Source organism: Dasypus novemcinctus, chromosome 1, assembly GCF_030445035.2.
Source record: "Dasypus novemcinctus isolate mDasNov1 chromosome 1, mDasNov1.1.hap2, whole genome shotgun sequence".
Classification (NCBI taxonomy): domain Eukaryota; kingdom Metazoa; phylum Chordata; class Mammalia; order Cingulata; family Dasypodidae; genus Dasypus; species Dasypus novemcinctus.
In genome coordinates this window covers 116,960,285-116,985,068 of record NC_080673.1, presented here as the reverse complement: position 1 = coordinate 116,985,068, position 24,784 = coordinate 116,960,285, and the positions used below count along the sequence as shown (strand labels likewise).

The following is a 24,784-nucleotide window of genomic DNA, read 5'->3' as shown; positions in this document are numbered from 1 at the left end:
ACTTGGATTTAATCATTGTATGGATATGTGTACATATTCATTTGAGTGCCAGATGAAAATGATTAAAGGTAAACCCTATCAGTAAGCCAAAGACTGTATCAGAACTATTTTAACTCTTAAGGGGAAGGGAGGATTGAAATAATTATGCCTGGACTGAAATAGGTATACGAAGTTGACAATATTATTTCCCTTGAACAAATCACTAATATTGATTTACTTTATTCAGTAACGTCATATTGTGTTTATTAATTATGCCAATGACTTTGAATTTTTTTTTTAAAAGATGAAGGGAGACACTCCAGGGCTTGTTGAGTAGTTCCCTAGTCCTCAGGAGCCCAGGTTTCTTCTAGCACCTCACCATACCATCACTGGGGCGCCGTACTCATTTTTATGGTCCCAGATATCTGCTAGGGCTCAAACATCACTTGACATTAGAAGAAGCAGGGAACAGAAGGGATGAATAATGGCATGCTTCCTCCTTTTAGTAATACTTCCCAGAAATCCATACATTTCTCTTTACATTTTAGTTAAGTGACTACATTTAGCTATAAGGGAGTCTGAGAAAAGTTCCTCCATTCTGAGCAGCCATGTGTCCAACTAAACTCCAAGGTCCTTTTACTTAGGAAGAAGAGGAAAATGATATGGAGGGGCAATGTACAGCCCCAGCCTAATCCTGGAAATTAAGAGTAAACTAATGATTTGCTTTTGTTTTATAATGTAGGTTAATGGGGAAGGAATAATCGAAGTTTTGCATCCTGAAGGAAAATGCTCTATTTATCAGATGGAAGAATCGGCAAACTTGACTCTGCCCAAAGATTGTTTCCCAAATCAGTTATCCAGTTACTCTAAATGCTCTGATAACTCAGGTAAGAAAGAAATATTAGGTATCCTCTCTTAATTACCCTGCATGTTACTATAACTTAAAGATTATTAAAAGAACAATGTAAAAACTAATATTGTTACTATACTATATGAATGTCCAATACTCGTCCATACCTCTGAAACTAAAACTATTTGATATTTTATTAAAACTAGTCTATATATATATTTACATATGCAATTATATAATTAAAATTATTTTTTGCATATCTGCTCTATTTGATAGTGTTTCTTATATTCTGTGAAGCTGGAATTCATACACTAATATGTTAGAAAATTCCTCTTGGGGATATTTGGGCAACCTAGTATACCCTTAATCTTTGTACCATAATTTCTTTTTTTTTAATTAATTTATTTTTAATATTTATTTTCCCCCTTCCCCCTTGTTGTTGTGCTTGCTCTCTGCTCTCTCTGTCCATTCGCTGTATGTTCTTTCTGTGTCTGCTTGTCTTTTCTTCTCATCTTTCTCTTATGGAGGGTCCGGAAACCCATCCCAGGACCTTCCGGTGTGGGAGAGAGGCACTCAATTGCTTGAGCCCCCTCAGCTCCCTGGTACGCTGTGTCTCTCACTGTCTCCCCTCTGTATCTCCTGTTTTTGCGTCATCTGGCTGCACCAGCTCTCCGCAGTATAGGCCAGGCCAGCTCACCTTCACCAGGATGCCCCAGGAACTGAACCCAGGGCCTCCTATATGGTACATTGGAGCCCAATTGCTTAAGCCACATCCACTTCCTATGTACCATAATTTCTTTATTTGTGTTTCTTTCATGAATCAACTATTTTAGGTTAATTTAATTTAAAAAAACAAACATTAAATTATTAATGTCTCCTAAAAAGGAATAGCATCAGAATTGATTTTGGTTTATTCTTATGTCTTCGTAAGTTACAGTTGGATTGTGTGATCTTTTGTCATAGCAGCCAGAGTAATCCTAGAACTAAAAAAGACTGGCTCTCTAGTTTAAACTATCTTTCCAGTCATGGCTGCTTTTCAAAATGGATGCATAAAATTAAAATGACCTAGCATTTTCTGTTTGACACCTCACCTCTTTCTCATTCAATATTTTAAAAGTTAAACCCCTTCTGAATTACTGTTTTTCAAGAATCTGATGTACAAGAAGATGACATTTATGATGATCCTCAAGAAGCTGAAGTTATCCAATCTCTCTTGGATGTTGTGGATGAGGAAGCCCAAAATCTTTTAAACCAAAATAATGCAGCAGGAGATGCATATGTCCCAGGTAGATGAGCCAGAATGAATTAGTTGATACACTAAAGAGTGCAAGGGAGTGTAAACAGTATATCTAGGAACAATTTTTTTTAGTAAATATGAAATACGTTCATGTTTTCCCTTCTTCATTGGCGGGTATCAGGAATAAAATAGGATTTGTTATATCCTAGTTTTTCTTTTGCACAAATATTTGTGAATGGATCACCTTGTTAGTGAGAACTCAAAATGTATCATTAACATTATAGCTGTTACTTTCAGAAGTCTTTGCCCAGACATTTTCCCCCAGTTGGCATGAGGCCATTCTTTATGCATTTGCAAATTTAGTAAGTAAGTTTAACTAGAAATCTGATACTACTGCTATTTATTTTTAACTTTTCTAATTAAAGCATCGAAACTGCCCTCTTTTGCAGGTAAATGACAAAAACTGTTCTGTTGCCATAATAGTTTAATCAATTTCTCTTAACCTACTTATTTCTCTCACAGGTACAGTGAGGACCAATGAGAAGTTGTCAGAAGAGAGGGCAGAAGATACAGACTGTGATGGTTCACCTTTACCTGAAGATTTTACTGAGGCAAGAATAATACCTAAGCTAATAGCCTGGAATGCTCTACCTCATTAGATTATTTGTTTTATCCCAGATATTCAAATAATCTAAGATTATTTGCCTGTGTTTCTGAAAAATTACACTTAAGGGAAAATCAGAGGTTCATTTCATTTGTTACATCCCACCTCATTAAAAAAGTTTCTTCAAGTTTCCTCAAATTAAAAAGAAATAACTGATTATCAAAAAATGTAGTGAAAATTTCAAATTCTTATTTTCTGGGACATTTTGCTAAGTAAGAAAAAAACATAAAATAGTAGATAAATTATATTTAAGCTATCTTTAAACTAGGCACCATCCTGTTTATACCAATCTAAACTTGCTTAGTCACCATTTTGAAATTCTTAATTTTTTAATAAGAAACCCCGTATTTTCATTTTGCACTGGGCATTGCAAATTATGTAACTTGTCCTGGATCCAGAGGATTATCTCTTCTATTCCCAAATTGCTAGATCTGGATTCTTTTGCGTGGTAAAACAATGAACTAATCCTCAAATGGGCTAGCCATGTTAAAAATGTTAATTCCTTTCCTTGAGGCAGTACTATTTTTGTGCCCTCTTCCAAGGGGCCAAGAATCAAGAATGAGAGGAGAGAAAAGTACTGAAACTTCCTCTTGGGATAGAGAGCAGCAGCACCCCCAGGCAGGGGACAGAGGGCCTTGCCGTGAGATGCTGAAGCCTTGTTTCACCGAGCCAGAGAGACTGCACCTAAATGGCACTTCATGACTTTGCTCCAGCCTGGCTTAGTTTTCCTATTCCACCATCATCAATAAAGTCATCATTGAATTTTGAAAAGCATTCTGAAACTTCATGGACAGAAAATCATTATGTACATCATCAACGACACAACTCTTCAGATTTGATTCTGGTATTGGGCGTCCTAATAGAGGTAATTTTAGAAGGAAATTAAAAAATCATTGGTGTACACATGGAAGAAATGGTACCAAAAACATAAATCATCAAGAGGAATACCATGGTAGAAGTTCACATTTTTGATTCAGGCAAAAGCCAAGGACTTCATAAAAATAGCATACCTGACAATGAAACCAGGAGGAAAGAAGACAAGAGAGAATGCGAACAGTTTGAGGCTGAGGATTTTCCACCCTTAAATCCTTTATGTGAGAAAGAACCAAATCAGAATCTTTAACTGCAGGTATATAGGAATATCCTTCGAATCCTAAATCTAGAGTTCCAAGAATGCTTGTCAATAAGAATGGTAATACAAAAGACTTACGGCTATCTGGATTCCCAGTAGTAGGCAATCTTCAGTCACAGACAATCGAGAATGGGACTGGTCCAAGTGTTTGTATAGGCTTAGTCCCTAAACCTGCTGCTCCACCTGCAAAACCTATACAATGGAATAGCCAAACTAAAGAAAATAAAGTTGGGACTACTTTCCCTCATGAGTCTACATGCAGTGTTGACAACTTCAATACTTTCAAACCACCTGCCAAGAATTTTAATTTATCAACAAATTCAGTGAGAGTGTAACCAAATTCCTCTTCACCTACTGACAAACTTAATCGTCTAACCAAACTTACACGAATGCACACAAGTAAGAGTGAATGGTTAAAGCATTGAAAAGGGACAGAGTAGAAAAGGAACATGAAGAGGAAAGTAATGCTGTTTCAGAGGATGACTCATTTAATTTGCATAACAGCAATAATACTCATCAAAAGAGGGATATAAACCAAACTTTGATGAAAATGAAATTCCTCAAGAGAATGGCAATGCTTCGATGATTTCCCAGCAGATATTCAGTCTTCAACTTTTTCACAAACTGATATTCTTTCAAGTTCACTTGAGGCAGAACACAGATTATTAAGGGAGATGGGCTGGCAGGAAGACAGGGAAAATGATGACGCATGTGCTCCCTTCACTGAGGATGAAATGAGAGAACTCCAAGTTATTAGTGAAGTTATAGAAGTATGGTCTGAGAAAATATGGTATTGTGACTTCGAGTTTGGGCCCTGTAAAAAAAAAAGCACTTTCAAACCCACTATTGAGAATGATGACACAGAGACAAGTACAGTGATACATCAGATGATGACATTGTGTGAAGGATTTCCTAATAGCTGTAGAAATTTTAGTGTGATCCATCTCTAATTTCTCTAGTTTGGGGGTGAATTTTAAAAATGAAGTACTATAATTTATGTAGTAAAATGCCCCATTAGAAGATGATTGGGGTGGGGGGCTTTACTATAAAGAAAACGAAGAATGTTGCGTTGAGCTGTGCTGAGCATGAATGTTGTAGAAATGAGGACTTTGGTTGATCCAACATTGACTTTCTTTCATCACTGCAGCATTTCTCTGACTAGCAATGTGATGGTGTAACAAATGTTATTTCCTCATTTAATAATAAAAAAAATTGTGTAATGTTTTGCCAAATAAAAAAAAGAAGAAGTATAGAGTGGAGCAGGTGTAGCTTAGTGATTGAGAGCCTTCTTCACAGGCATGAGGTCCTGGGTCCCAACCCTCCCCATGCAAAAGCCAACTTTGCAAAAACTGCAGGAAAGTGGTTAATACAAATATCACCATAATTTATTTCCAGTTGGGCTTAACCTCATCATTACAATGTTAATAATAGCTCTTGACTCTTATACAAGGCTTTAAAATTTTTTAAATCATTGACACATAGTAGATTACTAGGCCCAGGACTGCAATGGGGTATAAGAAGGCCAAATGATTTGTACATGCAAAACAGTTTTAACTGAGACTAAAATTGGCAGCTTTTCAAAACAAAGAGGTCTAGGAAGATTCATTTTAGTGGTCAATGGATAAAAGCAATCTTCGTTTTTTCTTCCACTACTGAAGTTCTACATTAAAATTGTTATCAAGGTAACTTAATTGTAGATGCTTTTTAAATCTATGAAATCTATAACTGAAAGGTCATATTAAAGACATCCTCTTTATTATGTGAAGTAACCTTCAGTGTCTCAGGCATTACCATGTGTGGCCACACAGTGGTGAACACTGTGATTTCCTCCCTCATAGATGCCGAAGTTCTAATGGAGAGGGCAAGGGACTAATCAAACAAACAGGCAAATAAATTTGTAATTACAAGTTGTAATAAGTTCTATCAAGTTAAAATAAAAAATACATGCTTTGAAAGAGAATACCAAGACCTACTTTAGATTGGGTATTTATGGAATACCCTCCAGAGGAAAAGAGACATTGAATAAAGAAAAAGTACTTACTGTAGCAAGAGCTTTGAGGTGGAAAGAGATGAGCAGTTTTAAACAACTAAAAGAAAAGGACCATGGATTTGAAGCCTAATGGAAAATAGGAGAATGACACCAGATGGGATGTAGAAAGCAGGCAGGGACCAGATAATTCGCAGTCTTGAGATAAACCGAATTTCCCATTAAGATAATTTGTCCAGATAAAGACTGAAATGTAAGACTTGCTAACCACATAAGAATGCAAATTGGCATCTCCTAATTGTAGCAAACTCCTTCTGCTGTTTTGAGTCTCTGGAACACCATACTCAGTTAAATTATGACCTGATTGGACTGTGTCCCCTAAGGTGCCCTCACTTTAATAATAAAAGGACAAAATAATTTAACACATTGTAAATTACTAATATTTTCTTGAGAACCATTTTCAGATTTTAAAATTAAAGCAGTGTAAAAGTATATGCCAGTATGCATATCTAATAAGCATTACTTTGGATTTTCATCTTCCACCTCACCTCTTTACTGTTGACATCTCTTATATAAGAAAAGAAAGCCAAGACAAGTATGAAGTGACAAGTGGCAGCAAAAACTCTGCCACTGAAAATGCCTCAGCTATAGTTTGGAATGTACTAATTGAATGTTAAATATGTCTTTGCTATAAGAATGAATGATAACAGCAAATATAGGAAATAATTGACCAAAAAATTGAAAATTATGAGATTGTTTGATTTTTGTTACAGTAGACTGGTTTGATTTTGATTTCTCTTTTTTGCAGTCCACCAAAGTAAATAGCTGTGAAGAATATTGTGAGGAAAAAGTAATACGTGAAAGGTAGGAAACTTTCTACAGTGAGAATTTTTTAGTAAATTCTAAATGAATTATTATGAATATTAAGAATGTTTTAAGTTTTTTGTTAAGATTCTAGTCACATGTGAAAATATTATAATATTGCTCTGAAAAAAAAAGCAATATTCTCTTGACCATGGAAAGACATGCATAGAAGAAAGATCTAAAAGGAAATGTGCCAACATTGATAATAGTGATTATCTTCTCCAGGAAGGATTATGGGCAATTTATTTTTCTGCTTCCCTTTTTTTCTATACTTTCCAAAGAAGGAAAGAAAACTTTTTAAGCCCCACAAAATTTTTCCTTGTGAAAATAGTTTCTAATATTAAAAAAAAAAAAATGTTTTTTTGATAATGCAAAGCTTTTTATCAGGAATTGGTTATATATATTGTTGGCCAACAAAGAGGTTGTACATAAAATTTTGCTTCATATTAGAGGATAACCAAAAACTCAAAGTAAGCTATTCATCTTTCCCTAGAAAAGCACATTGACAGTGAATTTACAGATAATTAAATAGAAATGCATTAGACTGACAGATATCCAAAATCAAGGGTATCAGTAAACAGGCACTTCTTACATGCTTTAGGGGAGAGAGGAGGGAGGAGAAAGCATAAATTAGTGTAATATCTTCAGATGGTAATTACAAACACTACTAAAATATTTTTTTTTGCATTTTTTAATTCTTGGATTTTTTTTTCCTGTATTTAACATCTCAAAATCAGGAGATGTCTTACAATTTTAATTGTCAGTATATTTTTTCTTAATGTAAACAAAATAATAATGTGCCTAACAATGATCAGGATCTTAGATTCAAAGAAATGTAGTGCATACCTTTTGACCTAGCAATTTTGTATCAAAGAATTAGTCCCATTCCCACATCTATGCAAGGCATTCCAATAAAAATATTCATTGTAACATTGTTTATAGTAACAAAATACTAAACTGATTGGGAAGGGGATGTGGCTTAAGCGATTAGGCTCCTATCTACTATATGGGAGGTCCAGGGTTCCATCCCCAGGGCCTCCTGGTGAAGGCAGGCTGGCCTGCATGGCGAACTGGCCCACGCAGGAGTGCTGGACCAAGTGGAGAGCTGGTGCAGCAAGATGACACAACAAAAAGAGACACACAGGAGAGACAACAAGAGATGCAGCAGACAGGGAGCTGAGGTGGTACAAGAGATTGAGCACCTCTCTGCCACTCCAGAAGATCTCAGGATCAGTTCCCAGTGCCACCTAAAGAGAAGACGAGCAGACACAGAAGAACACACAGTGAATGGACACAAAGAGCAGACAATGGGGGGCGGGGGTGGGGAATAAATGTTAAAAAAAAAAATACTAAATTGAGACTAAATCAATTAGGTTGTGCTCTTGCAATGAAATATTATGCAGTTGTTCAAAATAATGAGAGAGAACTGAATACATGATGGAAGGATCTCCAAAATGTATCTTTGCAGACAGAGTTTACTTGTTAGAAAACAAAATCAACTTCATGGATTCAGGGCTTGCAAATTAAATGTTAATTGAGACCCACAGTTAGTTGGACCAGAACATAAAAACAGCATCTTTGCTACAGTATTATTGATGTTTTGAGAGCATTTGTACATGTCCTTCTTTAATATTGGGTATAATATCATTGACTAAATGCTTTGTTCTCTGAGTATCAGAAAATGAGAAATTTATTCAGACTTTTTTCGTAATCCTTCTTCATCTCACTTTAGCACTAAACACTGTTTTACCTTTTCTAGCCATTCTCCTTACCAGGGAGATCACCTATGCTGTGTACCCCTAGAAAATTGGGAACTTGTACTGAGTTTCATTACATAGAGTGAGCACCCAAATTCCGAGTGTCCTGGCCCCTGATTGTCACAAAAGACTGATGTCCATCAATAAGGGCATCTTTAAATAAATTAAGATACATTCATGCAGTGCAGTACTGGGCACCTGTATACTACACACTTGTCTTCGTCTTGCATGTTGAGGGTGGAGCCAAAACCACTACCTTCTCTGTCTCCTAGAGGACTCCATCATTCTAAGTCTCAAAGACTGGGGCATGTTCAGGGATAATTTAAAACTCTTAAACTATTCTGAGCCTCAGTTCACCTTACTTCTAACAGTAAATTTTAAGAATTGTGGATTTGGGCTTTTTAAATCCAATAATTTATTTTAAAATCCTGTAATAATTGTAGAGAAAATAAGTGGTTCAGGATCATTGTATTTAAATTTATCTTTATGGAAAAAAAACTTAAGAAAATTATTACAAATGTGTTTTGTTGTCATAGCTTAATTAAAAAGTCACCAGAAAGGAAACCTGATGAAGATGAAATTACATGGGGAAGTATTGAATTACCAATAGAGACAACAAGCCATGAAGATTCCAATAAAGGCAAGAATTATATTAGCAGGTTTTTTTCAATTAATGAATTTTTTAATTTGAGAAGTTGTGAATTAACAAAAGTATTATTCCCATACATCTACCCTTACATTGTTGACACATTTGTAAAAAGCATGAAAGAATATCGCCATATTACTGTTATCTATAGTCTATAGCTTATATTTAGTGTCTTTTTCCTACAAACCATCCTATTGTTAGCACCATGTATTAGTATTGTACGTTTGTTATAGTCCATGAGAGAATGTTCTCATATTTGTACTGTTAACCACAATACATTTTTCACCATGGGATTTACTATGCAAGAATTACATTGGCAGTTTTTGTCATCAAAAGCAATAGATAGGAAATATAACCTTAAAAATTTAATTTTTCAGCATATGTGGATATGTTATTTCACCATATGTATATTTGGCTCTGTACATAAAGTTAAATAATGTAGACAAAATCTACATTTATATAACTAGGTGGTTTGGAGGATGGCTTATAAATAAATGTATATTAAATACCGTAAATGGAAACACAAAATTAGTTTTGCCATTCTGTAATGAGAAGTCAAAGAGCAAATTTTATTTATAGTAAAATTGATAAAATAGGTTAAAGATAGGGAATTGGTTTTTTTGTTTTTTGTTTTTTTTTAAAGATTTATTTATTTATTTAATTTCCCCCCCTCCCCTGGTTGTCTGTTCTTGGTGTCTGTTTGCTGCGTCTTGTTTCTTTGTCCGCTTCTGTTGTCATCAGCGGCACGGGAAGTGTGGGCGGCGCCATTCCTGGGCAGACTGCTTCTTTCTTTTCACGCTGGGCGGCTTTCCTCACGGGCGCACTCCTTGCGCGTGGGGCTCCCCCACGCGGGGGACACCCTTGCGTGGCAGGGAACTCCTTGCGCGCATCAGCACTGCGCATGGCCAGCTCCACACGGGTCAAGGAGGCCCGGGGCTTGAACCGCGGACCTCCCATATGGTAGACGGACGCCCTAACCACTGGGCCAAAGTCCGTTTCCCAAAGATAGGGAATTGTTATCCTGGAAACCCAACCTTTTACCAACAGAGACAATTGTTCTGTCCTCAGTAATTCTGCCTGTCTCGTTTTACAGCTTAGCCAGTGGAGAAATGAAGATTCTGTCCAGTGTTTCATTTTGCTTGTTTCATATAAGAAAAGGTTGTACTCATGCAATGAAACTTGGTTTTGCCATTTAAAATCTTAGTTCAAAACCATTAAAGCAGTTGAATTAACACTTTTTTGGCTTAGGTAAACTGTTGGTATCTTTGTGTCTCCACAGTGTTCTTACTGAGTGAGTCCTGTGGCCCATTCTCACCTGCCTCTGAACTCCTGTTGCTGTCACACTCTCTTCTATAAAAGTTTACTTGTTTCAGATGACTTAATGTTGTAATCCCAACTAGACTTTTCCCCAGCCATTGTTAACTTCTTGAGATATCTTGTACGGGTTTGTAACCCCCGCAGTGCCTAGCATATCATTGCCTTCATAGTGGCTCCATCGTGCTTTAAGTAACTGATAGGCATAATTAGAGCTATACTTGGGCAGGTAATGGCAGGAGGTCTCTCTTTTTCATAGTAACAAAATACTAAAGCATCTACTGTCATAAGCAGTTTCTATAGAGCAGGTACTAAATTAGACCCATATCTCTTCTAGGACACCAAAATGTTTGATTCTCCTGAAGAATCCAAGGGAATTCCCCATTTGCACTGAGAAAATTACTAAATGCCAGAAATGTTGGCACTGAGTGCCAAGGGTGGGAACTAAGGGGAGAAATCAGTTTTCCTAGATTACTCTCCTGTTTTAGGAATTTCTAAAGCCTCCCTCTTCATATTTTCCCCTTGTGCTTAGAAACTAATTTAAATGCAGAGTAATAACAGAACTAGTTCCATTTTCATCATGAAAACAGTGTCATTTGAGAGAAGTAAAAATACACAATTTAAGCTTCTTTAGAAACTGTAAGTAAATGATTAAGTCCCTCTGTCAGTGAAGTGCTTCCTTAAAAGCTGTGTGTAAAGGCCTTGACATGGCAAAGATTTTGTTGATCCTTTAGTCATGTGCCTATTAATTCTATAATGTTATTCTTTCATATTTAAAGATTCCCACATTTATAAAAGTAGATAATCCTGCATAACATTGCAATGATGAATACAGGCCATTGTGTATTTATCATAACCTAAAAAATTATATGGGACAGTTATAAACTATAATGTAAATTGTAGTCCACTGTAGTAGCAATGCTTCAATCTGTGTTCATCAATTGTAACTAATGTACCATGCTAATGAAGGATGTTGCTAATGTGGGAAAGTGTGGGAGGAGAAGAGGGTGGAGCATATGGGAATCCCCTATATTTTTTATGTAACATTAATATTACTTAAAGCTTCTTTAAAATTTTTTTAAATTAATTTTTAAAAATATTATAAGTTCAAAGTAGTTCACTTTTTCACTGTATTAGTTCTGTGGGAATTTTTTTTTAAGAATCAACTGTTGTCTTCTTGTTAGATTTTCTCTTTCTGACAAACGAGGAGCTCACTGCACTCCCCATCATCAAAGTGCTTCCCTGTGGTAAATACACGGGTACCAAATTGAAATCAGTCATTCGAATGTTGCAGGGTTTACTAGATCAAGGAATTCCTTCAAAGGAATTAGAGGTAAGTGGCTTGTGTCAGTGGTTCTTTCCCAAACAAAGTTTATGCATTTATTTGTAAGGAAAATGTATCTTTACTGGCCCAAGTTTAGGAGAAATTTTGCAACTTGGGGAAATGTGTGTTACCTTTCCATCTCTACCTGTATATCCCTTATTTCCAAGTATAAAAGCACCATCTTGTCACATCTATCAATAAATTAATTTTTCTAACTAGGATCCTAATAGTATTGACTTTAAGGTGATGTCTTTTTTTTTTTTTTTTTAAGATTTCTTTTTCTTTCTGTCCCCTCCCCCCCACTTGTCTGTTCTCTGTGTCTATTTGCTGCATGTTCTTCTTTGTCCACTTCTATTGTTGTCAGTGGCACAGGAATCTGTTTCTTTTTGTTGCCTCATCTTATGTCAGCTCTCAGTGTGTGCGGCACCCTTCCTGGGCAGGCTGCACTTTCTTTCGCACTGGGCGGCTCTCCTTACGGGGCACACTCCTTGCGCGTGGGGCCCCCCCACGCGGGGGACACCCTTGCGTGGCAGGGCACTCCTTGAGTGCATCAGCACTGCACATGGGCCAGCTCCACACGGGTACGGGTCAAGGAGGTCCACGCACCTCCCATGTGGTAGACAGACGCCCTAACCACTGGGCCAAGTCCGCTTCCCAAGGTGATGTCTTTAAACACTTGGAACTTGCTAAATTTCTGTGATTAACCTCCTGCCCCTCGTGTATGGATAAAGAGTTAAAATATGTGTGTATATCAATTCCAATTTACAAATGCACTAAACTTCATAATAACTACACTGTAGATGTTATTCATTAATGACAGCAGTTTCTAATTTAATACCACTCCAAGAATGCCCCATCCCCCTACCCCCTGACCCACAGTTCAAAGCAGCAATGGTAGAGGGCCTGTGCTCCTGTGGTTTTCCTTGCACTATCCATATTTGCCACTAGATAGAAGAACAATACAACACCACTGTGGTTTGAGGATTTGCCTTGCCCCTCTCCTTCAAACCACCTATCTGCCTGCCTGCTTATATCCTGAGATTTTTTGAGCCACTGAAAGAAGCTGACTTTTACTGAGAGCCTCTGCTGTAAGCTAGCTGCTTCATTGTTATGCTCCACAAGTTATTAATCCCAATATATAGATTAAGGTATATTCTTCCTCTGCCCAGTTCTCTATTTGTATAGATTATTTCTTTTTTAAGGTCTTAGGTTTAAATATCACTACCACAGACTTTCCATCACAACCCTTTAAAAAGTAGATATGTTTTGTTTTTCTCTTTCAAAGCACCTTGTTAATTTCTTCATGTCATAGATCATAAAATTTGTTTTCTCATATCAACTCTTACAATGTTGTAAACTCCAGGAAAGCCAGGATTATACCTTATTCCCAGCACTTGCTCCATTGCTTTGCAGTGTATATTTGTTGAGTGAACAAATGAATGAAATGAGAGAATGAATCGACTTTAGAACATAAGTTGTTTTTTTTTTCACCTCAACACTCTACTACATGGAAAATTCAATGATCCCGTAGACAATATTGTCAAGAAATTATGCTCTGTTCATTACTTTGAGCCAGTTTTTTGTGTAGTTGTATTTTTTCCTAAAAAATAATCATAGTAATTTTAAAACTGTAATTAAAAATTAAGTACAAAGTGCTATCGCACAAAATTAATTGACTGCAACACATTAAAGATACTTGCAACAAAGTTTTAACAACTGGTTTATCAAATTAGTATTCAGATTTTCGGTTTATTTATCTTGACAGGACATAACTATTTCTTAATACTAACATTTACCCTGATCAACAGCCAGTTTGCTCCCTGCACATTCCAAGTATTTATAATTATTACTGAAGTGTTGCTTATCTCAACAAATTCATTTCCATTTTCGCTTACAGAACCTTCAAGAATTAAAACCTTTGGATCAGTGTCTAATTGGACAAACAAAGGAAAACAGAAGGAAGAACAGATATAAAAATATACTTCCCTGTAAGTTCCTTTTTGGCTTCAAATTGTATGTGTGTTCAGTATAATTTGAAATAATTCAAAATCCTTATGCTAGCTTACCCTCCCTCTCCCACACCCGCACATAAACACATGCCTACATACACACACGTTTAGAAGTTTATGTAAGTAACAAATAAATTTAGGTACACAATGTGAATTCCCTTTTAAATTATCTATGTATTATGAAAGTCAATTAGAAGAATCTTAAATATTTTTATGGTCATAGTATTAGAAGTCAATCAGTTATCCTAAATCAGTAATTGTAAAGTCTTTTTAAAAATATGAATTGCCATCTAAATGAGCAATTTCATGGCTTCATGTTTCATACCAACATTAATATATTCATAAGTTTAGAGAAATTTCTATGGGACAAATATCTATGTACATGCCTGGCTATAATGGTCCTACCAGGTTGCATTATATTTTGATTTCAGATACCAGAAGAAAATAAAAACAGTTATTTTTGCACTTATTTTACCCATTTCACCAATCACCAATTTAATTTTAAATTATATATGAATATATATACATATAGCCAAAATATTTCTAACCTCTAGCACCTTCTTAAAGTAATAATCAGCTACATTTATATATATTAGCACATTAGGTTACAACATATGACACACTGGCCCTGTCTTTACCAAGAAGTTATAAATCCAAAAATAAATAACAGAACCAATAATGACAAATCATGCACTAGATAGTAATGGAATTGAATTTTTCCAATCAAGATGGAAATTAATTTTGGAAAGCCTCTTGTAAGAAATCAATCTTAGGATTTTAAAAATGGACTACATCATGGCTTGGCATACAGAACATGGGAATTATTTCAGGCAAAAAAAAAAAAAAAATGACCAGACTAGTATCTCAGAGTCAGAATGGAACAAGTTATAAATACAAAATTCAGTGGATTTGTTTCTGTGAAATAAATGACCACTATGGACTAAGAGCTAAAAGAATTCAGGAATAATAGAAGGGCAATTGATGGAGGATTTTCAGACCTATTGTTAAAGTTTTAATTTGGTAGTCACAGCAATTACCAGTTTTTAAATTTATAAATTTACCAGTTAAATGTATAATTTTATAAATATTTGAAGTAAAAATGACTTCTAATGTTTGTCACACACACAAATTTATTCTGTTAGTTAAACCATTGATTATATAACCTCAGTAAAAGGTGGTTTATTTTTCACTGAGGCAGCCTGGTTTGAAAAGTTATATTTTCACTATATGAAATTATAATTAGATGAAGACAAGGTCCCATATCTCTGGATAATAAAATGTGCTACCTTTTTATTTATTGTGTTAATCTATTATTTTGGCTGCCTATTAAAAATAAGTTTTATTAAGTTGGCAAGAGTTAATTATGCCAGTGATTTTTACAACAGGTACTTTATTAGTGTCACTGTAATACTAATTTTTGTTCTATAAAGAGAATTTTGGGCATTGTCATTCAGTACTATTACTATTGTCTACATCATTAAAATAAGATGGAAAAGAAATTTCAAGGTTGCTTTTATTTCTCTAGTTACTTATTAAAAAGTACTAAATGCATTCAGTAATTTATTGGTTTTAATTTTTCAACCAAATCAGTACATAAATATTAAATGTCAAATTTTTTAAGTCAGAAACTCACTGAGCTAACATCTTAAATGTACTCATAGCAGGCGAAAAGAATAAATATAAAATAATTTGGCTGTGCTAAAAATTTGAAAATATACCTCTGTTAAAATGTGTTTATAATTTTATCTGTAGTTGTAAAGAATTTCTCATTTTGACTTGAGCCATTTTTCACACTCTTGTTAAAAATGCATAATATGGGAGCTGATGCAATTCCCATGTGTCATTCATTTGGGAGGTCCCAGGTTTGGTTCCCGGTGCCTCCTAAAAAAAAAAGAAAAAAAAGCAGACAAGCAAAACAAATGAAAAACCAACTCAGGGAAGCCAAGGTGCTCAGTGGTTGGGCACCAGTTTCCCACATACATGTAGGAGGTCCTGGGCTCAGTCACCGACCCCTGGTACCTGAAAAAAAAGCATGATATAGATGGCTCTGTTTTGTGGGAAATCCACAGATGATGCTACAAGAGTGCCTCTTGGAGATGAAGGTGGATATATCAACGCCAGTTTCATTAAGATACCAGTGGGGGAAGAAGAGTTTGTTTACATAGCCTGCCAAGGACCTCTCCCTACAACTGTTGGAGATTTCTGGCAGATGATTTGGGAACAAAAATCTACCGTGATAGCCATGATGACCCAGGAAGTAGAAGGAGAAAGAATCAAATGCCAGCGCTACTGGCCTAACATCCTAGGCAAAACAACAATGGTCAATGACAGGCTTCGCCTGGCTCTTGTGCAGATGCAGCAGCTGAAAGGTTTTGTCGTGAGGGCAATGACCCTAGAAGATATTCAGGTAAGTCAATTATGTCTTTCTGTTTATTAAGGTTTATCTCCTAGTTGGAAATCAGGCCTGGATTCTTTCCATGATTTCCATGATCTTTCCATGATTTTATTTAGTTTATTGCTAAATAAAAAACAGTAACTTCCTCATTCCCATTTCAATGGAACTAATGTCACTTCTTTTTTAATCTAGTATAAGTTTAAAATGTGACCTTCATGAATTCTGCCAAACAGTTCCCTCCAGTACATACTGTGTTAAAATAAAAATGAGAATTCAGTACTTTTGTGATCATCCATCATCCTTTGCTTTGTTAAGGTCAAATCTCTTAAGTAGATTAAATAAAGCTGTTTTTAGAACTCTCTAAGTAGAAAGTATTACCTCATAAGGGCAGCCTAAATAACATTTGGGAATGTGTGGACAATTATAGCATAAACAGCTGTCATTCAGACAAATCCTACTGAAGTCACCTACCCACTGAGTAAATTTAGCTTTAATTAGATGAGGGGACATGAAAAATAAAGTGCTATTGTTCCCTCACCTCCACAAGCCTTCACCCTTACTACACTTGCCCCTAGTAGTCCTAGCTAGTTGTGAGTAATGTGTTCCCTATTGGAGTTTTAGCTTTTTAAAAGAAACTGTGATTTTATTCTCATAAAAACAAGGCATGTTGACTCTGTTCTGTTGGTATCATGTAAACATAGTCTGAGACTTTTCCTTCATGATTTCTGATTTGCGATTTTATAAAGAATTAAAGATTATACCTCCTTATTTATTTATATGATCTTGCCTGTTGCTTAGGCTCACACAATTAGATAGTCCTCAAATTATTTGTTCAATTAATCACCACGTTTATAAACCTGAGGCCCTGTTATAGGCTCTAGAGATTTAGCAGTTAACATAGACAAAAGAAATCCCTGACCATGCTCTTTTATAGTTTGTAACAAATGTTTCACAACAATGTAAGGAGATGCTTGGGAGCCCTGTGTGATGATATGCATGTTTGCTTTGTAAATTCACAAATCTTACTATTTACATAAACTTACTGTTTATGTATGTTCAGGTATGAATGACATACTAAAAAAATTTTTAATGGAAAAAAAAAAAATACCTGACCTCATGGAACTTATTTTCTAATGAGATACTGGAGCAGATGTTGGTTAAGTGGTTGAGCACCTGCTTCCCATGTACAAGGTCCTGGGTTCAATCCCTGGTACCTCCTAAAAAAATAAAATTAAAGTAAAAAATGAAATACTAGTGTTAATAAGTGCTGTAGAAGATATAAAGCAGGGAAGAGCACTTGGTTGGGGAGAATGAGAGACATGTAATTTTAAACCAGGAGTCAGAAATTTGTAAAGCCTGGAGGAGTTGAAGGTGACCCACACAGGATATCTGGGGGTGGAGGGGAGGGGAACAGGTAGCATATGTGTCAGAAAGAAGAGCAAATCAAGTGCAAAGACGCTGCGATTGAAGTACCCAGTGTGTTTAAAAGACCGAAAAATGGTTTGTGTGGCCGGAGCGGGGTGGCAGTGGAGAGCGGGAGGAAGTTTGGCTTGAGCAGCGACGAGCCAGGCTATAGAGGGCTTATAGACCATTGCACTGACTCTGGCTTTTATTTGGGATGGAATAAGTTTTGTATCAGGGTCACCAAAAAAGGCTGTTATCTGTATCAAATGTGATTTGTTTTTAGGGTTCCCAAAAGCTGTTTTACCGATATATAAAAAGTGGCTCTAACAACATTCTTGATACAAAGGTTAATAAACTTGCAGGTATTGCTCAATGTACTTATGTTTCTTCCGTTTTTCCTTCAGTCTGACCCATCAACTAGTCAAACTTTGAAAAGACAAAAGAAAATTAAGAACTAATTATGTGTGAGCAGCGTAGTATGCCTTATTTCTGTTGTACAATTTCAGACAGGAGAAGTGCGGCCAATTTCTCACCTGAATTTCACTGCCTGGCCAGACCATGATACTCCTTCTCAGCCAGACAACCTGCTCACTTTTATCTCTTACATGAGACACGTTCACAAAGCAGGCCCCATCATCACTCACTGCAGCGCTGGCATCGGACGCTCAGGGACCCTGATATGCATTGACGTGGTTCTGGGATTAATCAGCCAAGATCTTGACGTGAGTATGAGATATAAGCTGTACAAGCATTGACCTGAAATGGTAGAATCTAACTTTTTACTAACAAGAATTTCACATATCTTGGAATATTTTATTTATCAGCTCATATGAATGCTTCTGTTTCTTTCTAAATAATTGTATTTTAATAAACATTGTTACTCAGAACTGCATAGACCATATAATCAAGAAGAAATAGTACTTCAAATTTATATTTGTTTTACTTATTTTTAAGACCATGTGCTCAAAAACCCCGTATGAAGTATTACATTTTAATCTTTATAGCCTTCAGGCTTATATGAGATTAAAAAGTCAGTATTATTATCGCTTTTTTTTTTTTTACAATCAGTGGTATTTGGTTTATCTACATAGTTGTGCATTCATCATTTCAATCATTATTAGAGCATTTTCATTATGTCAATAATAAAAAACAAACAAGAAAATTCTTTACCTCTCAATCTGTTTCCCCTGCTGTTATTTCTGGCTATTCTTGTACAATTATTTATTCATTTATTTGTTTATTTATTAAGCATTATTAATTGAGATATATTCATATACCATACAATCTATCCAAACTGTAGTCAATGACTTTAATATAATCACAACATTGTACAGTTATCACTACAAAAAATTTTGAAACAATTCAAAAAAAAAAACATACTCCTTAGCAGTCCTTCCACAGCCCTGCATAACCACTAATTTCATCTTTATAAATCACTATCACACTTTTAATGATAGAAATCTGGAAACACAAAAGAAAGTATATTTTTGAAATGAAAAAAAAAATGTGTATTTTTGTTTATTATCAATAGGTGAGAAAATATGTATTTTGTTGTACAAATTATTTAGTAGTTCATCTCTAAGCAATTAATCCCAATAGAAAATATTTTACTAAACACAGCTGAGAGTATATTACTTTTGAACCTAAATTAGTCTAAATCTTGCTTATAATGCCAAGTCCACTTCCCTGTAATGATTTAAGTATAACAAAACCAAATAGTCTATTTCTTCCTTATTTCAAACAGTTAAATAGGTAAAATCAAAAGACAGGAATTTTATTTTGTGTAGGGAAAATAACTTTTTTTTCTTAAATTGTGATTTTAGAAATTATAGTCAAATTTCAGAAGGAAAATCATTTCTGTTGAGGATTTGCAAATAGAATAACCATCCCTAATTCTTAGAAAAATTATAAAAAAGAGTAGCAAATGACAAAAGTCAATTCACCAACTCATTTCACCCAAGACAGTTTCCCAAGACTACCAAAAGGATAAGGAGAGTGGAGTATAGAACTGCACATAAGCCACCCCTCAGTGACTGGGGACTCGAATTTGGTTATACTTTTTCAAATATAACCAGATACATTCTGTTTACTTTGGCAGTTTGACATCTCTGACTTAGTGCGCTGCATGAGACTACAAAGACATGGAATGGTTCAGACCGAGGTGAGTCTTGATGTCTTCTAATGAGGATTTTTATAAAGATTTTAATATTTTAAAAGTTTTGTTAAATCACTTTTCTCATTTTGAATTGTACCTATATCATAGCATAAAACCAAAAATTTATAGCAGTTTAGGGATATATTTTTTTTAAGCATGAGGGCTAATTCAGAGAAAAATAAAAATATTTCTAAGCTGTCATTTCTAATGTTGCCTGTAAATTTGAAAAATGGAGAAGTATAATACCTGCTCTGAATAGATGACAGCGATTGGGAGTGGAACACGGTAACATGCAATTAGTGGCATTCCTTCTCCATTTCCAACCTAAGAAAGTGATGGAAGTTAACAGAAATTCCTCAAGAGGGAATGGATCCAGTAACACAAGTTCAGAGGGGAGGTAGCCAGGCCAGGGCTCAGGCTTTCCCCCAGTGAAATGGGAGCCAGCACAAGGTTACAGGCATGGAGTGGCAAGCTTTAACTCACATTTTAAAGCATCACTCTAGCTGCCGTGTTAAAATTTAAGGCCTGGTTTGGGTGGGGGAGTCAGGGTCAGAAGCAAGGAGACCAGTTAGGTGGCCAGCATCGGTGGCCCAACCCAGAGTGTAGCTATGGAAATAGTGAGAAGAGGACATGGTGTGAACTGGACTTGCTGATGAATTTTTCTTGGTGTAAGAGAAAGAGTCAAGTAGGAACATGAGGAAAACTTAAAATACAGATGAGCAAAAAAGAAATAGACAGGTCACTTGTATTCTTGTCCCAGAGAGTTGTTAACATTCTTAGAGCTGTTCTTACATTTTTTATTCTAAGTGCACATGCACAGGCTCAACATACATACATGAAACTATTTTAAAATAAGACTCAGTGTAGTTATTTTATTACTTTCCATTTACTATATTGTTAATTAAATAACAGGAAAACTCAGGTACCTGCACCACAAACATAAAAGAGAATAATTTCAACCAAAAAGTTAATTTCAAAAAAATGACAAAAGTAATTTGCATGTTCTCTTGTTCCAAAAGATGTAAAGAAAATTATTTTTAATTTTGATGGTACTATACCTAATTCTGTATCCTGCTGCTTACATTCAACATTATAACGTAAATTTTTTCCATATTTACAAAACTCCTCACTCATCACGTCCAGTAGTGGCTTAGTAAGTAATATATGATATTCACATCATATGTCTGAAGTTTCTCTTTCTGGGACCATAGGATCAGTATATTTTCTGCTATCAAGTCATCCTTTATGTCCTGACACGTCTTCAAGCGGAAGAGCAGAAAGAGCAGCACCAGCCCCTGGAGTGACAGGAACAGAACAGCCTTCTGAGCCTGCTCCTTTCTCTCCTTCACCGCCGACAGACTTTTCTGGACTCTAAAATAAAGATCCCAGGGCGAGTCCATACAATATCGTCCTACTTATCCTCTTCTTCCTTAGAGGGGCATTCTTCATAGCAATAAAATATATTGAATTGCTGTATTTTTACAGCAACTTAACCTATAATAGTTATTAGAAACTTAACACTAATCAAATAATGCAGTTTACTATACTGCCTTTTTGTTTAGAAATCTTAGGAATGATTAAAGCAGCCTTTGATCATAGAGGACATTGTTACAAGGACACTCGAGTCTATTTTTAATGCACCAATCTTGTTTATAGCAAAATTCTTTTCCAGTATTTTAATAAAGTAGAGTTACTTTATAGGGGATACTTGAAACCAATATTTAAGCTTTAAATGACAATAATCTTGGTATAGAAAATAGCAAATGTTTACTGTATCAATTTCTAATGTTTACTATATAGAATTTCCTGTAATATATTTATATACTTTTTCATGAAAACGGAGCTATCAGATATCTGTTTGTAACTGATGCATCATCTCACTTTGTAAATAAAAATACACCTTACAAGAACAAACCTCAAATGTGTGCATACAAATTTGACGTTTCAGTAAGTTGGATTTTTTAGCAACACAGCCTCCTAGAACCTGCTTCAGCCCAATAGTTCTGATTCTCAGTACCGAACTTGTTTCACCAAGTCCTAATGCTCAAGGATCCTTCCACTCAGCTGTGAACGATTCCACACCAAGACCCAGGAAAATACTTGACTTGTCCTCTTAGAATTGTACCAGTTCTGAGCTAGTTGACTTGAAAGTCTACTCTTTATGCAAGTACAGCACTTTTGGGGGACCTACCCCTGAGTATCTGAGGTATTTGTGGGCAGAACACAATATCTGTAAGTGTGTAAATCTCCCCTGTGATATATCTGACTTCCCACCGGGAAACAGGTTTGAAGCCTACCTCCAAAGTGACTCAGAATATCACCACCACCGCCACTTCAATCAGAACAATTTTTATACATTTGGTTGTAATTTAAGAGTTCAATTGGGAAAAAAGTGTTCTACTGCTTTAAGATATTTGGAAACCCCTGCTCTAAATGAGCAGGATTATGAGGCTTTGTTTTCCTGTCACAGGCATATGAAACCAAGCAAACAGGGTTCTAGGAACCAGCACAGCTGGAGATGATTTTAACTACCCTCTGAGGTCAAAATAAATCAGAGAGGGGAAAGCTGGAAAGGATATTTTTTCTGGAAAGAATGTAGCGTGGAAATGGAAATTGTGGGGAGAAAGTGCAGGTTTAGGTTTGCAAGCCCTGCGTGGAAACTTTACTAGCATAAACATGTTCTTGACCTCATCTGGGACCTGACTCCATCACCATGGAATGGTGTAGGCCATTTGCAGGCAAATGCAAGGTACGGTGGCACATGGAGGCACCCACATGCTTAATGAATGAATAAATACAATTCATGTCTTAAAACACATGTATTAGTTAGCCAAATACTATAAAATATAAACCCAGAACTTGTAATGGCTCAAATCATAATAGGAGTTCATTTCTAGTTTAACAGTTCTGAATAGGTGAACAACTCAGCTGGCCCAGCTCTCCTTTCAGTTTATAGGAACCCATGCTGATGGAGGTTTTGTTATCAACCAATAGCTTCCAAGACCACCCTGGACATCATCTCCATTCCCTCAGCCGGAATAGTAAATAAAGAACATGGCTCAACCAGTTGGGTCTGCCTACCACATAAGAAGTCCTGGCACTTCCTAAAAGAAGACGAGCAGACACAACGAGCAGATGCCACAAGCCAACAGACACCGCAGCCTGCAGGGAGCAGTTGTGGCTCAGGCCATTGGGCACTTGCCTCTCGTGGGAGATCCCGGTTTTAGTTGGTGCTTCCTGGAGAAGGATAGCAAACAAAGGGCAGACAGACAAGAGAACTATCCCAGGGGTGGTGCGGGGAGGGTAAGTAAAAATTAAATACATCTTTAAAAAAACAAAAAACATGGAGGACCACCTCTGGGGGATTTTAGGGGCCAGGCTAGAAGTGAAGCACATCACTGCTACCCACATGTCATGAGCAAAAACTGGTCAATTGGCAGGATTCCCAGAGTACAAGCAGGAAAATGCAGGTTGGCTGAGCAGATGTTTCCCAGTGACAACTCCAGGGCCTTGGAAGGAGAAGCACAAATTGTGACTGAAAATTATTTTAATACTGAACTAAAGTTAGATCTTTCATTTTTTTGAAAAAAACATCTTAGTGGAGTCCTGAGCACTGCAGGATTAGAAACAAAATTTTATACTAAAATAAAAAATTTGGTAGTGGCATTAGTAGAGATGTTTCTGAATTATCAATGATAAAGAGAAATGGTTGTTGAGAAAAGATAATTTTTACATCTTGGGTTTCTGTATAACCTGCCAGACCTCTTGGTTTTTAAAATGACTGGTTATCTACATGTAATGTGATAGTCCAAGAAACTAAAAAAGAACAGCTCAGCTGCAGCCGTCTTCTAGTGATAGATACCTTAGATAGTGAGAGAATGTGTTCCCATTTTAAATAATTCATAATGTCCAAGGTAATTTGTTATGGTCGAGATATGTGTAACAGAAGTTGTGGTTTGGTTGGCATGATATTTTAAAACCAATTTAAATTTTAATGTATCAGAGACTGCATTTGACTGCAAGTGACAAAAAACTGAACAAAGGCTTAAACAAATTAGGGGTTTTTTTTCTTATGGCAAGAAAACAAGTTCAAAAGTAGGCAGTTGCTAGGGTTGATTAGCTCAAAAATTAGCCTGGTCTCTCCTTCATGGCCTGCAAATGGCTGTTGCCGCTTTAGCCATTTCATTGACATTCCAAGGAGAAAGTGTCAGTTCATAGTACAAGAAAGGAAAATTTCTGGGAAATCATGAGCAGACTTCTATCTTGGCAAGAATTGTGTCACATAATCACTTCCAGCTTCAAGAAAGTTCATTTTTAGCTAACCACACCATTGTCCTGAACAAAATCTTAACTGCTAGTAAGGAGAAAGGTAACAATGAATATTGGGTAGCAGCAAGCAGCAGGGGTGCCTTTCCAGTTCCCTTGCAGCTCTCACTGCTCAATTTAAAGATGTTCCTGAACCCAGAAGTTATCTGAGATTTTAAGTGTTAATAGAGTCACAGATGGAAAAAGTCTTTTCAAGTAGTCCTCAACATTACAGTTTTAGGAACATAATATACCCAAAATTAGTTATGTTCCAGAGGTACATGCAAAGCAAATTCTTTACCTCCTGGTAATTAAAGTTGTCAATTTATTAACTTACAAGGGAATTATTTCTAGCAGAATGAATGAGCCTGGACATTTGGACAGGGTTTCTCCCCCTGTTGGGGAAGGGATGTGAAAAGGCTGATCAGAGTTTGCTTAGAGCTAAGGAAAAGGAACCAATGATAAAGTGGGCTAGGCAGTATCACCCTTTCTCCACTAGGGCAGTTTGTGACTGCATCTGAGAAAGGAAGGGGAAATAACTTATTAATCACTTCCCGTGCATTGTATCGAGGGTCTTCACATTACCTACTTTTCAGTTGTATTTAGAGTTGAACGTGTTATCCTTTTAAAGAGAGTAAACTGAAGCCCGAGGGGTTGTCACTTGTTCAAGTTTTCCGAAATAACGTGTCAGAATTCAGGTTCAATCCCAGGTTTAGCTGACTTCAACTCACAACTTGAGGATTCCTAACTATTCAAAAGGAT

General features: G+C 36.1%; 1 protein-coding gene and 1 pseudogene across 16 annotated transcripts in view; both read left to right on the top strand.

Annotated features, from left to right (window-relative positions):
• The window catches only part of PTPN13 (protein tyrosine phosphatase non-receptor type 13), a 212,160-nt gene extending 190,529 nt beyond the window's left edge, over positions 1–21,631 (top strand). For all 16 annotated transcript variants that reach the window (XM_058295887.1, XM_058295971.1, XM_058295896.1 and 13 more), the window contains 11 exons: positions 722–866; positions 1,978–2,115; positions 2,589–2,677; positions 6,658–6,713; positions 9,007–9,110; positions 11,615–11,763; positions 13,652–13,742; positions 15,833–16,170; positions 18,069–18,284; positions 19,661–19,723; positions 20,929–21,631. In XM_058295887.1, the coding sequence (XP_058151870.1) occupies positions 722–866; positions 1,978–2,115; positions 2,589–2,677; positions 6,658–6,713; positions 9,007–9,110; positions 11,615–11,763; positions 13,652–13,742; positions 15,833–16,170; positions 18,069–18,284; positions 19,661–19,723; positions 20,929–21,021 (1,482 nt within the window). In that variant the 3' untranslated portion in view covers positions 21,022–21,631. The remainder of the gene's footprint in view (positions 1–721; positions 867–1,977; positions 2,116–2,588; positions 2,678–6,657; positions 6,714–9,006; positions 9,111–11,614; positions 11,764–13,651; positions 13,743–15,832; positions 16,171–18,068; positions 18,285–19,660; positions 19,724–20,928) is intronic.
• On the top strand, positions 3,387–4,821 carry LOC105747516 (vasculin pseudogene; annotated as a pseudogene).
• Positions 21,632–24,784: the final 3,153 nt, after the last annotated feature.